Source organism: Macaca nemestrina, chromosome 6 (genome assembly GCF_043159975.1).
Source record: "Macaca nemestrina isolate mMacNem1 chromosome 6, mMacNem.hap1, whole genome shotgun sequence".
NCBI lineage: Eukaryota > Metazoa > Chordata > Mammalia > Primates > Cercopithecidae > Macaca > Macaca nemestrina.
Window position 1 is genome coordinate 8,566,764 of NC_092130.1, and position 13,835 is coordinate 8,580,598.

Below are 13,835 nucleotides of genomic sequence, written 5' to 3' on the forward strand. Positions count from 1 at the left end.
AGTACAGTGGCACAAACACGGCTCACTGCAGCCTCAACCTGCTGGGCTCAAGTGATCTTTGCACCTCAGCCCCCTAAATAGCTGGGACCACAGATGTACACTACCACGCCCAGCTAGTTTTATTTTTTGTAGTGATGAGGTTTTACTACGTTGCCCAGCCTGGTCTCAAACTCCTGAGCTCAAGCAATTCTCCCGCCTCAGCCTCCCGAAATGCTAGGATTAGGTGTGAGCCGCTGTACCCAGCTGAAGCTTTTTTATTACATTAGCTTCATTGGGTTTGACATGTCAGCTGGTGTAAAAACATACAATCTGGCCCAAACTCTTTCCTCCAGGTAAATGAAGATCCAAACCATCTAGGAGATGTTCTCTTTGTAAAGATCTCAACGACTGGAGACTTCACTTCCCTCCGTGTTTCATTCCAGTGTTATTACTCAGCAGCCAAAGAAAATGTTATGCTGTCTAGTCTGCCCTCTAGCCTCCCAACTTTGAGTTAGAGGACACTGTATTTTATAATCACATATTTGGGTCATTCTCAGAAGCTGTCTTTTTAAGAAAGGTATATTGTGGGAGGACTTTTCCACATTCATTCTTTAAAATATTGTTAATTTGTTATACAGGTCTGGAGCACGAGCACCTGTGAATTTGTCCGTACTCTCAATGGGCACAAGCGAGGCATTGCCTGTCTCCAGTACAGGGATCGGCTGGTTGTTAGTGGATCATCAGATAATACCATTAGGTGGGTAGAAGTTGGTGTGCTGACAGAGCAGGCTGATTCTTGCCACGTTGTTGACTCATCTCCTAGTTCTAATGCTCAAAACAACTCAGAGTAAATGGGATGTTTCAGATAAGAAAGCTTTAGGTAACTTTTAGAAATGTATTTGGCTCTGTATACTCAAGTGGGAAAACCGTGTATGCCCTGGGTGGTCTTCCAGTGTTCCCCCAGTACATAAAGTTTTTTAACCTCAACTCCACCCAGGATCACTTAATATCAGAGCACTTCAGAACAGACTAGGGTGCTGCAGCCCAACTCGCTCTGACTTCCCTCACCTGTAAGCTCCCAGCTCCCTACCTAACACATGGGAGTGTACTTTATTTTTCTCTCCCAAGACTGCATTATGGAATCATCCATTCCTGCCGGGATCGTTTACCTCCATTTTTCCTTCCCAGCCCTCAGCCTCCTTGCTTTCTAATGAATCTAACTAACCTTAGACATTTTGTATCTTGTTAAGAACATGCCTTCAATATCTACTTAATTATCCCGTGCCATTTCCCCACTGTCTTAACACACTCTAGTGGCTTTACATAAGTGACTAAACTTAACTTTGGTTTATAATCAAATTGACTAATGTTTGGTCAAAATAAAGATAGGGTTCAAGATTATTAAAAAAAAATACACATACTAGTAGCTTTACATAAGCTTTACTAAACTTTGGTGTTTATAACCAAATTGCCTAATGTTCGTTCAAAATAAAGATTGGGTTTAAGATTATTACAAAGTTTTTTTTTTAAAGGCAAGCAAATAACAAAAAAGCTATAACGGCTCTTTAAGTTTGCTTTATCATTTTAGGCTTTAAGATACCATAAAGTTAGTTTAGAGCTTAAATCTTGTTTCTCTTATATTCGTCACGCTTTGTGGTATTGCTTAATGTTTCATCAGTAAACAGTTCTTAACCTCCTCACTGGAATTGTTGAGGTTTTACAAGATAGTAATGTGTATTACTCTGCAGCTTATAGAAGAGAACCACTTTGGAGTCATAGAGGCAGTACTGAATGACTTTGATCACAGATTAGAGATGCTGTCATCACGGGTACTAAGATTTGCTAAGGGCAGCTGTAATAAAATGATCTTTGGATGTATCATAGGAATTACTGGTAGAGAGGCTAAGAAAAAGTTATGATAGAATTAATTTGCTCACTTTATTTTGTACATGCTAACTAGCTATGATTTTTTTTTCTGCAAATACGGTAGAAAATCAGTCATAATAGGAAAAAAGATCTCTAACTCCAGAATGGAGTTATATGCAGAGAAAAAGATTTGGTGTAGTCAATGGGTTTATATTTCCGCCAGAACACTGCGTGTACCTAATCAGTCTCCCACTCTGACCTTGTACATCAATTCCAGTATTCAGCATATAGTATCAAGGAAGGGGTATCCACAGGCCTCATCAAGAGAGAGCTGCTGGTCCACCAGTTCTAACCTCAGCGGTCCTCATGGACTCCACTGTGCTAGAATTACCTTGGGCGGAAGCTTTACCCGATGGCTGTATGTGATATCTCCCTTCCCACCTTGTCTCATCTGTGCTTTTTCTCCTTTACTGCCTACAATCCCTGTCTCCCCAGAAAAGTCTTTCCTACACCATTTGTCTACATGGTTTTTATCAACTCAGACATCAAGAGAATGCCTAAGAACTAAATAGAATTGACGTTTCTTGTTTGTTGATTTTATTTAAATAGTAATACAGACACATGATTAAAAACAGTTTCAAATCATATAAAAGGAAATAGAATAAAAAGTAAGGCTTCCTCCTAGGTTAGTGCTTGGAAACACACAGATGGTATAAATGTATACATATAGCTTTATATGTGTGGTGTGTACTGGAAGTGAGATAGAAATAAAGAGTTCCAAGATAGTGAAAAATTATATCTGTATGGAACAGATATAAAAAACTTACAGATAGTGTGAATCATGTGTGGGAAATTGTTTCACAGAGGTCTGTTTTTCATTCAAGGCTCTGGGATATTGAATGTGGTGCCTGTTTAAGAGTCCTAGAGGGACATGAAGAATTGGTCCGATGCATCCGGTTTGATAACAAGAGGATTGTCAGTGGGGCCTATGATGGGTATGTCTTTCAGATTTTCAGATGTACTGCTATAACTATATCAACAAGAAAAAGAAATGTTGTATATTAAGCAACTCTGTATGTACCAGGTCCTATGGTAGGTTTCTGTGTAGTGGTGGATGGCAGGTATTATTATACCAGTTGTTTAGGTGAGGACACTCAGGCCCAGAAAGAACTAAATCTTGCCCCAAATGACAGAGGCAGAGCCACTGTGGTTCCTAAACTTATGCTTTGAGTCATTGTTGTAAACTCCAGCAATAGCTGAGGTTGTGAGTGTACTCACTTCTTTGCTTTACCCCTAAATTAAGCCAGGCGCTCTCTCTCTGTCTCTCTGTCTCTGTGTGTGTGTATGTGTGTTCTTTTTCTCTCTCTGTGTGTGTGTGTTCATGTGTTCAATAATAAGTTTCTTCTTTTCCCCTTTTGGTAAATTGAACAAACCCTCTTTAAAACACCTCACTATATTTTAAATGGGCAAATGGCAACTGTAAATCTTTCCAGATGACCTTATATATACTTCCCAAATGGGTTGGTTGGTCTGTTTGTACTCCTATTACTAACTTCCAGCATTTGCTTAATTTGGAGAAAGGTATCCTTGGAATTTCACACAGAGCCCTAGCTTCTGTCAGCAGCACCTCCTCAGCCCTAGACAGTCCCCTGGTGAATGAACTTGGTGACACAGGTTATCAGGTCCGGAACTGAATTTAGATAACCTGAAGTTGTTTTCTTATCTCCCTTAAAATAATATTTCTTTAAAATTTCAGCAATTCTGAGAATGTGTTGGTTCTTAATTTTTCTGAAGTCAAGTGTAATTGGTTCAGATGATTTGTAAAAACATAAGCATGTTCCCCATTAGCTTTTATAAATAGGCAGTTCAGATGCACTACTTTTTGTCAAGGAAATGTTTGACAGCATATAAATTGTTCATTTTTCCACTAATCACATCTCATTTCCCTTTCTAGGAAAATTAAAGTTTGGGACTTGCAAGCTGCTCTTGACCCTCGAGCCCCAGCGAGCACATTGTGTTTGCGCACATTGGTGGTACGTGACCTCTTAAGACAGGAATTGGTTCCCTGTGCTGGAGGATGACCATTTGCAGATAGCCCTGTCTAGGTGTATCACAGGAGCGCTTGTGTATCTCACAAGATGCCTTCAGAGAATTTCACTGTTCATTTTGTTTAGCCAAAATCAGAGAATATTTGATGCTTACATTACTGTGAGCACTTTTCTAAGGGGAGACATAATGCAACTTCAGATATGAAGGCAGGCATCCTGATTTGTAGGTGGACTGGTTTCCTCATAGGGCAAGCAATATTTCCTTCTTGCAGGTTTGAAGATTTCTTAATATGGCTACTTGTGGTTATGTTATGTTTTAATAACAGCACATTTTTATACTATATATAAATTTTTATGCTATATGTAAGTACTGTTGTATTTTTGAAGAGATAGTCATTTGGGAATATCGGTAGATTTAAAAAAATTTTTAGTAGCTTTATCTTTTATTTCTATTTCTTCACTTCTTGCATTTACTAGAAGATGCAGAACTCTCTTTCTTCTTGATTTTAATGGGAACCCTTATAATGTTTCACCATGAATTTTGATGCTGGCAGCAGTTTGAGGTAGACCCTGGTCATGTTAAACAAACTGTCCTTCTGATTCTAGGTTTTTCCAGTGGATTTTTAGAGTGCATCAAGAATGGATATTATGTATTGTTGTTTACTTTTCTAAGGCCCTTTGTGAGATGATCTTTGAAATATTGGTAGAGTCTAAGATACAGAGTTGAATGAAAGAAAAGGCCTAGCAGGGGGTGCCGGGCGCAGTGACTCATGCCTGTAATCCCAGCACTTTGGGAGGCCGAGGCGGGTGGATCTCAAGGTCAGGAGATCAAGACCATCCTGGCTAACACAGTGAAACCCCATCTCTACTAAAAATACAAAAAATTAGCCAGGTGTGGTGGCGGGCGCCTGTAGTCCCAACTACTCGGGAGGCCAAGGCAGGAGAATGACGTGAACCCCGGAGGCGGAGCTTGCAGTGAGCGGAGATCACGCCACTGCACTCCAGCCTGGGTGACTGAGCAAGACTCTGACTCAAAAAAAAACAAAAAAGGCCTAGCAGGAAAAGAAAGAAAAGCATTTGTTCTTGGGATGAAGGACACAGTTCAATGAGCTCTGTACAGTCGTGTAAGAAGTCTGTTTAAGTGGCTTCATTTTCATCTGCCAAATTTCTCATTGTGAGATATCAGGGACTGTAAAGATGTCATTTTATTCATGAAGTTTTTAATATTTAATAGGAACATTCTGGACGTGTGTTTCGGCTACAGTTTGATGAGTTTCAGATCATCAGCAGCTCCCATGATGACACTATTTTGATTTGGGATTTCTTAAATGTGCCTCCCAGTGCCCAGAATGAGACCCGTTCTCCCTCCAGAACATACACTTACATCTCTAGATAACAGTCTGCACTTTCACCCGTTTCAGGTGAGTACTGTCCCTTCCCCTTCCAATTTTGCTGATTGAATTCACCTTCCCTTTGGGGGAATTTTGTGATTTGGGTTCCTTGGTGATGGGAACTAAGGTCTCTTAGATGTGTCAGCTTTTGCAGAGTTCAAGTATCAGGCTAGATCTCTATAGTCACATCCATACAAGGTTTCAGTTGGAATCCTGCCTATTGTGTGGGTTTTCATTATTGGCAGATGATAAACATGGTTCCTGTTTTTAAAAACTGTGTTCCTAAATGATTTTTAAGGTCATAATCAATTTAACACCAGTAAAATCCCTTGAATTTTATTTTGGGGTACAAGAAACTTCTTTCTCTCTTTCTTTCCTGTCCTTCAGTTCTTTTATTAAAAAAAAAAAAATCATCATCTGACAAAACATTCAAAATCCGCCTCTTCCCCACTACCACAATCCACCCACTACCGTCATTCCCTCAAGGGTGGATCAGAGAAGAGCATCTGTTGAGAGACCCCTAAAACCTATTCTGCTTCCACGAAACACAGCAGATATGCTGAGAAGCAGAGTCCTTCACTCTGGCTACAGGAACATTGAAAGTCATTGTAACCATTGATGACAGAATGCTTTGATTATTACTAAGAGTGTTCAGTCTGGAAGATGAGAAGTCTTACTTGGCTGTGTCCTAGGAACTGATGACTTAGGAACAGTATTGACAACTCTGTGTGTTCTGCTGAGGGCCAGTGAATTCTACACACATTAAACTTTGTAGACTGAATAAATGTTTACACATAATCATACTACTATGGATATATGTCTATAAAGACTGTTGTGATTTTAATGAAATTTGTGTTTATTTAAAATCATTACTTAATTCTTAGTGGCTTTTTATCATTACATATTTTCCTGTTCATTGAATTTCAAAAGTATAAGGAAGTCCATGTGCAGAATTAGGCATTTTTTTTGATGGAGAGATTGAGAACTCTTGGTACTATTCACTAAGTTACCATCTTTTCAGATACTCTTTCATCAGGATTCCAAGATCCAATAAATAGAACTCCACCAGGAAGTTGGTCTTACCTAGAGGTCAAGAAACTATATATATAGCCAGGGGCCAAAATCGACTCACTACCTGTTTTTTGTTTGTTTTGTTTTGTTTTGTTTTGTTTTTAATTAGTCTCTGCTTATCCATTTTTTTTTTCCTGTCTCCACAGGCTAAGAATAGTTTTTACATTTTTAAATGCTTAAAAAAATTAAAAGAAGAATATTTTTTTCATGACATGCAATAATTAGATGAAATTTAAATTCCATTGTTTATAAATAAAGATTTTTGATACACAGCCATGCTCATTCCTTTATGTGTTGTCTGTGGCTGTTTTTGTGCTTCAGTGGCAGAGCTTAGTAGTTGCAACAGAGACCTTATGGCCTACAACGTCTGAAATATTTACCATATGGCCCTTTCAGAAAAAGGACTTTGTTTTTTTTTTTTTTTTGCTGACTTCTGGTCTTGCCCTGCTCCATCTATTAGCAGTAAACCAAGGGTCTACATCAGGAATGGCAAATAATTTGTGTTTTCTTCATGCCCACTGAGTTTGGTCAGTAGTGGCTGGTGGGAGTGTTGCCTTTGGAAGGATTCTGGGACCCCATGAACCCCAAAGGACTGGTTGTGGTTGGTTATGTCTGCCTTGCAGGAGTGACCTGTAAGCCACTTACCTATTTGCTGTTACGGGTCTCGGGTGTGTTCAGACTGTTCCTGATCATAATCTTCTGCCCTGCTGCTTTCTTTCTGGATAGATTCTTCATAAGTCAGTTGAAAAATCCACATGGCAGAATTATTATAATTATTGAATGGAGCCTTAAAATAGGAATTCCAGAGGAAGGAGGCAAGGATCTCTTGAGTGATTGCTCCTCCCCCCGACCTCCCCTCCCAATAAGCCTAAGAAAATGTAGGGAAGGAGGAATGGACCCAAGTAAAAATGGCTTAAAGAGGCATATGGCAAAATTCAAGACATCCGTATCACGGTTTTCTTTTTCTGGTGTATTACAGTAGATGAACTGACAACATCTATATGTTACCTGCAAGTGCCCTGAGCAAGATTCCTTTGGTTGAGAGATGAAGCAGTGATCACCAATGCTGTTTCTTACTGGCTGTGGTAGAAAGGAAACTTGTGTTACTTCCTCCAGGCCCTCCTCCTACCCACCTTTTATGGAAACCTCAGAATAGCTGCCTAGTTGTGATCAATTATAAGTCAGTGGAAAAATCTTATCTGCTTAAGCTGGTGGTTCCCTGTATCCCAGCACAAGCAGTGAGACCCCAAATGTGCTTGTCTCTCCAATTTTATTACTTTTAACAACCTTGGCAGTCAACTTTATAGATTTTACTGCTCTTTTCTAAATTCTTTTTTTTTTTTTCCTTTTGAGACAATGTCTTGCTCTGTCACCCAGGCTGGAGTGCAATGGTGCAATTTTGGCTCACTGCAACCTCTGCCTCCCAGGCTCAGGTGATCCTCTTGCTTCAGCCTTGTGAGTAGCTGGGGCTACAGGCATGTGTCATCACACTCAGCTAATTTTTGTATTTTTATTGGAGACGAGGTTTCACCATGTTGGCCAGGCTGGTCTCGAACTCCTCGCCTCAAGTGATCTGCCTGCCTCGAACTCCTGAAATGCTGGGAATACAGGAGTGAGCCACCGCGCCCAGCCCCAAATTCTTTTCACTTATTATAACATGAAAAAAATTATAACCATGTGTTATGTGTAATAAGAAACACTACCCTAATGGTGATTTAACCTTGCAGTAAAATATTCACCCGTAAAATATCAGGTGAGAGTCTCTCCATGTCAGCAAATGCAGTAATAGATTTATTTACAGAGTCATTGTTAAAAAAGTAACATGTAAGAGCTGTATGTTGTATTATATATTCAGTAGCTCAAAATTTATTTTTTTTTCTTATTACAAGACAATATAAGATCATTATTAGGAAATTTGAAAAAGTAGATACGCCAAAAGAAGAAAGTAAACTCCTGCTCATGGTTTACCACTAACTCCTTTTTATAGATCCTTTCAGGCTTTTTAAAGTGATGCTTGATAACTAACTGGACATTTTTAAACATGTTTTTCTTCTTTATTGTGAAATGCTTGTGTTAGTAATGTCAGTATTTGTCCAAATTATTCCAATTGCCAAATTATATTAGATTGTTTGGATATGCTCTCTCGTTACATATTTATCCTCCCCAACCCCCAGTTTTTAGTGATTATAAAAAACAATGCTATGATTATTCTTTTAACCTAATCTTTGTCCAACCCTTTGTCAGCTTTGGATGGGATTCTGGAAATGTGTGGAGAGTCTGGGTTAAAAGGTATCATGTTTGAAGACTTTTTTTTTTTTTAATTATACTTTAAGTTCTAGGGTACATGTGCATATGTAGGTCATTTTGCCTTCCAAAAGATTCAGTCAGTTTATGCTCCCCTCAGCAGCATTTGAGAGTGCTCACTTCTGGTCCCAGGGCATTAATGTTTTTGAAATAATTCAGGTTCCCTTAAATATCCTTAATGGGAAAAAAGTAGCAAATGAAATTGAATCTTGAATTCATTGAGAAGACTTAAGATTCTTGATCTTTATGAAAATTGACAACCTTTTGGGAAAATCACCTTTTAAAAAAAGCATTCAAGCTTTAAAAAGTCTCTCTCACCTTTTTTTTTTTCCCCCACCTAAGGTGACTTTAGACTTTCTAGGCCAGTGGTTTAGTGCATCATTGATTGTGACATAATCTGAGTGAGTTTTTACTTTGCTTTTATTTAGAATAGAAAATGTCAGCCTGCATTATACATAATGATAAATATTGTGAATATGAATATTCTCATGAATATTGTTTTACGTATGTGTACATATTTACATACATGATGAATGTAGAAATTGTGATTGAAATGTGTTTCTGACTCAAAGCCATAGTCAAAAAATTATGGAACATTCAGTGACCTTCCCCCCTACACTGTTGTTTTACAAATGATTTACTTATTAAAAAGGAAGTCATTTCGGATTACTAGCAATATTTTAGAAAGGCTAATTTTTGCATATTTTTGTTTCCTAGTGATCGATGAGGGCTCTCGTGAGAATATGAGATGGGTCCCTTGTAGGTTCTGAATGTCATAAAGATTATGCTAAATATAAAATCGAATGTGAAGCATCTTTTGTTCTATGTGTACTTTTTCAGAGCAGTACTCTCAGTACTTAAGTTATAGGGTCAGCTCACTCCTTGAATCCCTTCTCTGTCACTTGTTGACTCTTTGAACTAAACACTTAGCCTTTCTGAGCCTTAGTTCTCTTATTTGTGAAGCGGGTGTTTATAATAGTTTCTTCCTCATGGGATTGTTGTGAGGTTTAAATAAATGTGATACCTGGTATGTAGTACACTCAAAACAACTTACAGCTTCTATTGTGAATGCTAATAAGTTATGCATGTAGCTGTGTGCATGGGGATGGGGTGTAGTGTGTATATCCTCATCTAAACACTCCCTTTGTTTTTGTATTTCTTTCCTCAGGGTTTTCTAGTCTTGAACTACTGGCTACATGGCTACCAATGCCTAAGGGAGTTCGTTCACAGCTGAGTTATGAAGCTGGAATTGGTTCTAGACGCTGGGTAGATGCAAAGCAGCCTAACTCTTCAAGTACCGACATTTCTCACCTCTGATTCTGGCTCTCCTTTGAGAAGGATACCTTAGCTTCCCTGACTTCAAGTAGAACAGAAGCCTGTTTCCTTCCCTCATCAGTGAAAATATCTAATGTTTCAAATGTAAATTGTTCATAGAAAAGGAACATAGAATCTGTTTTACAGAAGTAAATCGACCGTCAAGAGAAGACTTGGCCTCTAATTTATATTGCTTTGCACTTTGGTTTGATATTAAGAAACAGCATTCTTCTTCAGTGAAATTTTGGGTGCCAAACACCTACCCAGAATGTCCAGGGCTTTCATTCTGAAAAGTTAGCATTCTCCTTTTGACCGTCCAAGTCATTATGAATTCTGACTTGTTGTATTAGGAACATGTTGGACAATGGAAAAATTTCTCTGGATTGTTTTAGTAATATTTTTGGGATTATACTTCCTTTCTGTACCAATTTCTTTTAATTTAAAGAACTATAAGTCAGTTATATTATCTCCCAACAGGTAATATAGCTCTTTTCTTTTATTAGCTGTTCTCTGTCCCCCAACCATCTCCTGATATTTGGTAGAGTAACACCTTTATACGTGTGCTTGCCTCCTAATTTAAAATACTGTATTCGCATGTAGATATAATGTACATAACAGTTTAACCTCAAAGTTGCTGGAGTCAGGGCCCCCTGTGCTTGAGACACTAATACAGAGTGTGTTCGCACTTAGCCATGGGCTGGGCTCAAGAACCTGATACCAGGGTTGATGTGGATTACCTAGAACCCTTCCTGCAGTATTCATACAGTGTTTTTATTTTGTTGTTGTCATTGCGTGTGTGTGGTTTGTGTGTGTTTTTAATGAGAATCTTGTTTTAAAATGTAATTTCTAAAGTTTAACACAAAATGTTTTATTTGTTGTGGAGTATGTATTATACAATAGAGAGGTACCTTAAACATTTTTTGTTCTTATTCTTTTTCTCATAAGTACTCCTGAGTACTAGTGGTCACCTCCCATAGTATTCATTTGGCTTCACTGTCAAAAATCATTATTCTGTGCAGTCGTGGCCCTGGGAAGGGGAAATAAGAAGGCCCTGTTGACAGGCTGTCTTGGCTCTGGAATTCATGCATCCTGGCCTTGCCAAGGTTCTGGCAGGGCCCGCTGGTGTGTTGGAGCCTGCTGGGCAGGTCAGGTGGGTTCAGAGGCCTATGCTGAGGGGTGGGCATTCCTAAGTGGAGTAAAACCTCAAGCCCATGAATCCCACCCCAGACATCTCTGGTGTCACCTGCTGCTGTGGCCCCAGCAGGTTCTGAAGGCTCCGAGTACTCCCGACTACACAGCACAAATGTGTAAATGGCACTGTTGCCCTGACAGTGCATGGAAAGGACGTTGGCATCCAATTGGCACTCCTTCTCCCTCCCTTATTCAACATTAGGTTTGATTTGCCCTTTGCCATTGTTTCCAAAGATCAAGGAATGTCAATAACATTTTAAAGGACCAATAAACAGCCTCCTATAAATGAAACCTCTTCCCGTGGAAGCACACTCTACTACTAAAGGGAAGGCCCCTGGGCTCTGATTTGTCCTTTGCATTGAGAACGGTGTGGGGATCAATGTGTGTGTATGTGATTTGTTTATCAAGTTGGCTTTGCTTTTTTAGTATTTCTTTAAAAAAAAAAAAATCCTTCCCATGTTACTAAATTAATTTATGTTTTTGAGAGGTTGAGTCTCAAAGTGTAAACAATAAACCCCCTTCTTAAGGTGGATATTGTAAGCTTGATGGTGGTGGTGAAAGTGATTTAGCTTTGACCACTTTTCATCTTCCAGCTTCAATATCAAACTGGTTAGGAAAGCCCAGGGGGAAGGGAGGGGCAGGGGAGGAGGCAATTCTGAATGAATGAATGGATTTTTTGTTGCTTTTGCATGTTTAATATAGAAGTTTCCTTTGTTCCTTGGGAGATCATGGCCTTTGAATATGCACACAACCTTTGAATTGTGCCTACTAAATTATAGCAGGGGACTTTGGCACCCAAGGAATTCTGACTTTCTGGGATTATAGTAATTCCCAGCCATCCTCTGGACTTTATTTTGCTAACCATAATTGAGCAAATGTAAATTACTGCTATATTAATGTTTTAAAGCACTGGGATAGTCTAATTCTAACTTGTAATTAATTATGTTTGCCAATTATCTGTTTGAAATAAATTTGTGTCTGAACAGCTATTGAAACTGTTAAATTGTACAGATATTATTCATGACAGCTTTGTACTGTGGAATGTGCTTAATAAAAAACAAAAAAGTTTGACTTTTGTCCAATAAATTGCTAAGTAATGTCAATAAATCAAGTATGGGTATTATGCAGTGCACCTAATCTGGCTTCATGCAATTGTTACTTCAGCTACTGATTCAAAGCCAATACTCTTAATAAAGTGTTGCAATACTCTGATGTTCTGTTAAGAAATTTTTCAAAGAAACTGTTAAGTGCTGTTAGGAATTCAGTGACATACAGTTAAATTTTATAGATTTTTAGAATCATCTGCTCTGTAAAATGAGGTTGAAGGCAAACCGGTTTTGGCCTGTGAGAATGTTGTAGAAGATGATATAATTCCTTGTCTTGGGCTTTTACCGAAAGCTAGCTTGAATCTCAGGAGTTAGCTGAGGTCTAGCTAAGAAGTCTTCCCCTGAAAATCTGCTTCCCACACATAATTAATTGCTTCACAAGTTACTGTCAACATGAAAATGGTCTCTGAGACGTCCCAAGTGGCTTTCAGGTGTGAGTGGATCCTCCCCTTCTTGAAGAAGGGCTGTAGAGGTGTGAGAGGAGCAGTTTCGCAGCCCTCTCCACCATAGCATCAGAAACGAATAGTTTTGTGTGTGCAAGTGTGTCACTGGTAGAGTACTGAAGCAGAAAAAATTCCAGTTAGTATCTGTAGGATTCTACTCAGAAGTTCTGCTACTCAGTAGAACTGAGTGGAAGCTGAGTTTGTTAGATAGCTAGGCTAAACTTTCCCCGTTAGTCAACCCAACTGGTAATACGGACTTTTTGCATGAGATTAGAGTATTCCTATGTAATTGTTCGCACCCACTTTTCTTGTAGAAAATGTTTTTCAAATGTGTCATACGCATGTGGTTAAGAGAACCCAATTTACGTATCACAGAAAGAGTAAAAAGTAATTTTTCCTCTCCCCCTTAACCCCCAGTCCCTCAAATGATGGTTAACCAGTTTCTTTCATGTCCTTCAATAGATACCCTCTTTTCTATACACAGCGTGCTTTTCCAGCTGGGGAAGACCCTGGGAGCTTGTCTTGTAGGTGCTAAGATATCGGGGCTCCTGCTGGCTGGTTGCACAGAGCTGAATCCAACACCTTGTAGACACTCAGCCTCTGTGGGATGACTGAGTGTATGGCCATCTCAGGGTGTTTACCAGCCCACAGTTGGGACGGCGGACCCCATACACCAAATGCACTAATTCAGTAGTTTAAAAATTATATTGGTTAGGTGTAGCCATGTGAAAGATTCGTAGGGCAGGTCATAAGTAACTTTTTCATAGTGTATGCCAGGTAAACTGGAAAGTAGAATCCTATAAATGAGATTGTATTGTTCATTATTTTCAACTTCGTGTTCATCTGCTCATCCTTTCTCTAGGAATTGTTTGATTTCATTGCTCAGAGTATGTGAGTTATTACTGGGCTGGCCTGGGAGAACCTGGAAATTACAAGACCAAGGACTTCAGTGGGGTCAGATTTAGGAACAGCTTAAACCTGATGTTCTGGTGAGATCTCAGTGTGTACAACTTAAGCTCTCTCTACCCTTCATCACCTCACCTTCAGATCCAGTGGACTTTGCCATTTCTTGCAGGCTGTGTTTGTACTTCCAAATCCTACCAATACAGGGTATTGGGAAGG

At 39.1% G+C, this 13,835-nt stretch overlaps 1 protein-coding gene across 7 annotated transcripts in view; it reads left to right on the forward strand.

Moving 5' to 3' along the window:
* Positions 1 to 12,376, forward strand: part of LOC105480870 (F-box and WD repeat domain containing 11) — a 140,505-nt gene extending 128,129 nt beyond the window's left edge. For all 7 annotated transcript variants that reach the window (XM_011740064.3, XM_071098092.1, XM_011740066.3 and 4 more), the window contains 5 exons: positions 618 to 736; positions 2,730 to 2,840; positions 3,800 to 3,878; positions 5,128 to 5,314; positions 9,828 to 12,376. In XM_011740064.3, the coding sequence (XP_011738366.1) occupies positions 618 to 736; positions 2,730 to 2,840; positions 3,800 to 3,878; positions 5,128 to 5,289 (471 nt within the window). In that variant the 3' untranslated portion in view covers positions 5,290 to 5,314; positions 9,828 to 12,376. The remainder of the gene's footprint in view (positions 1 to 617; positions 737 to 2,729; positions 2,841 to 3,799; positions 3,879 to 5,127; positions 5,315 to 9,827) is intronic.
* Positions 12,377 to 13,835: the final 1,459 nt, after the last annotated feature.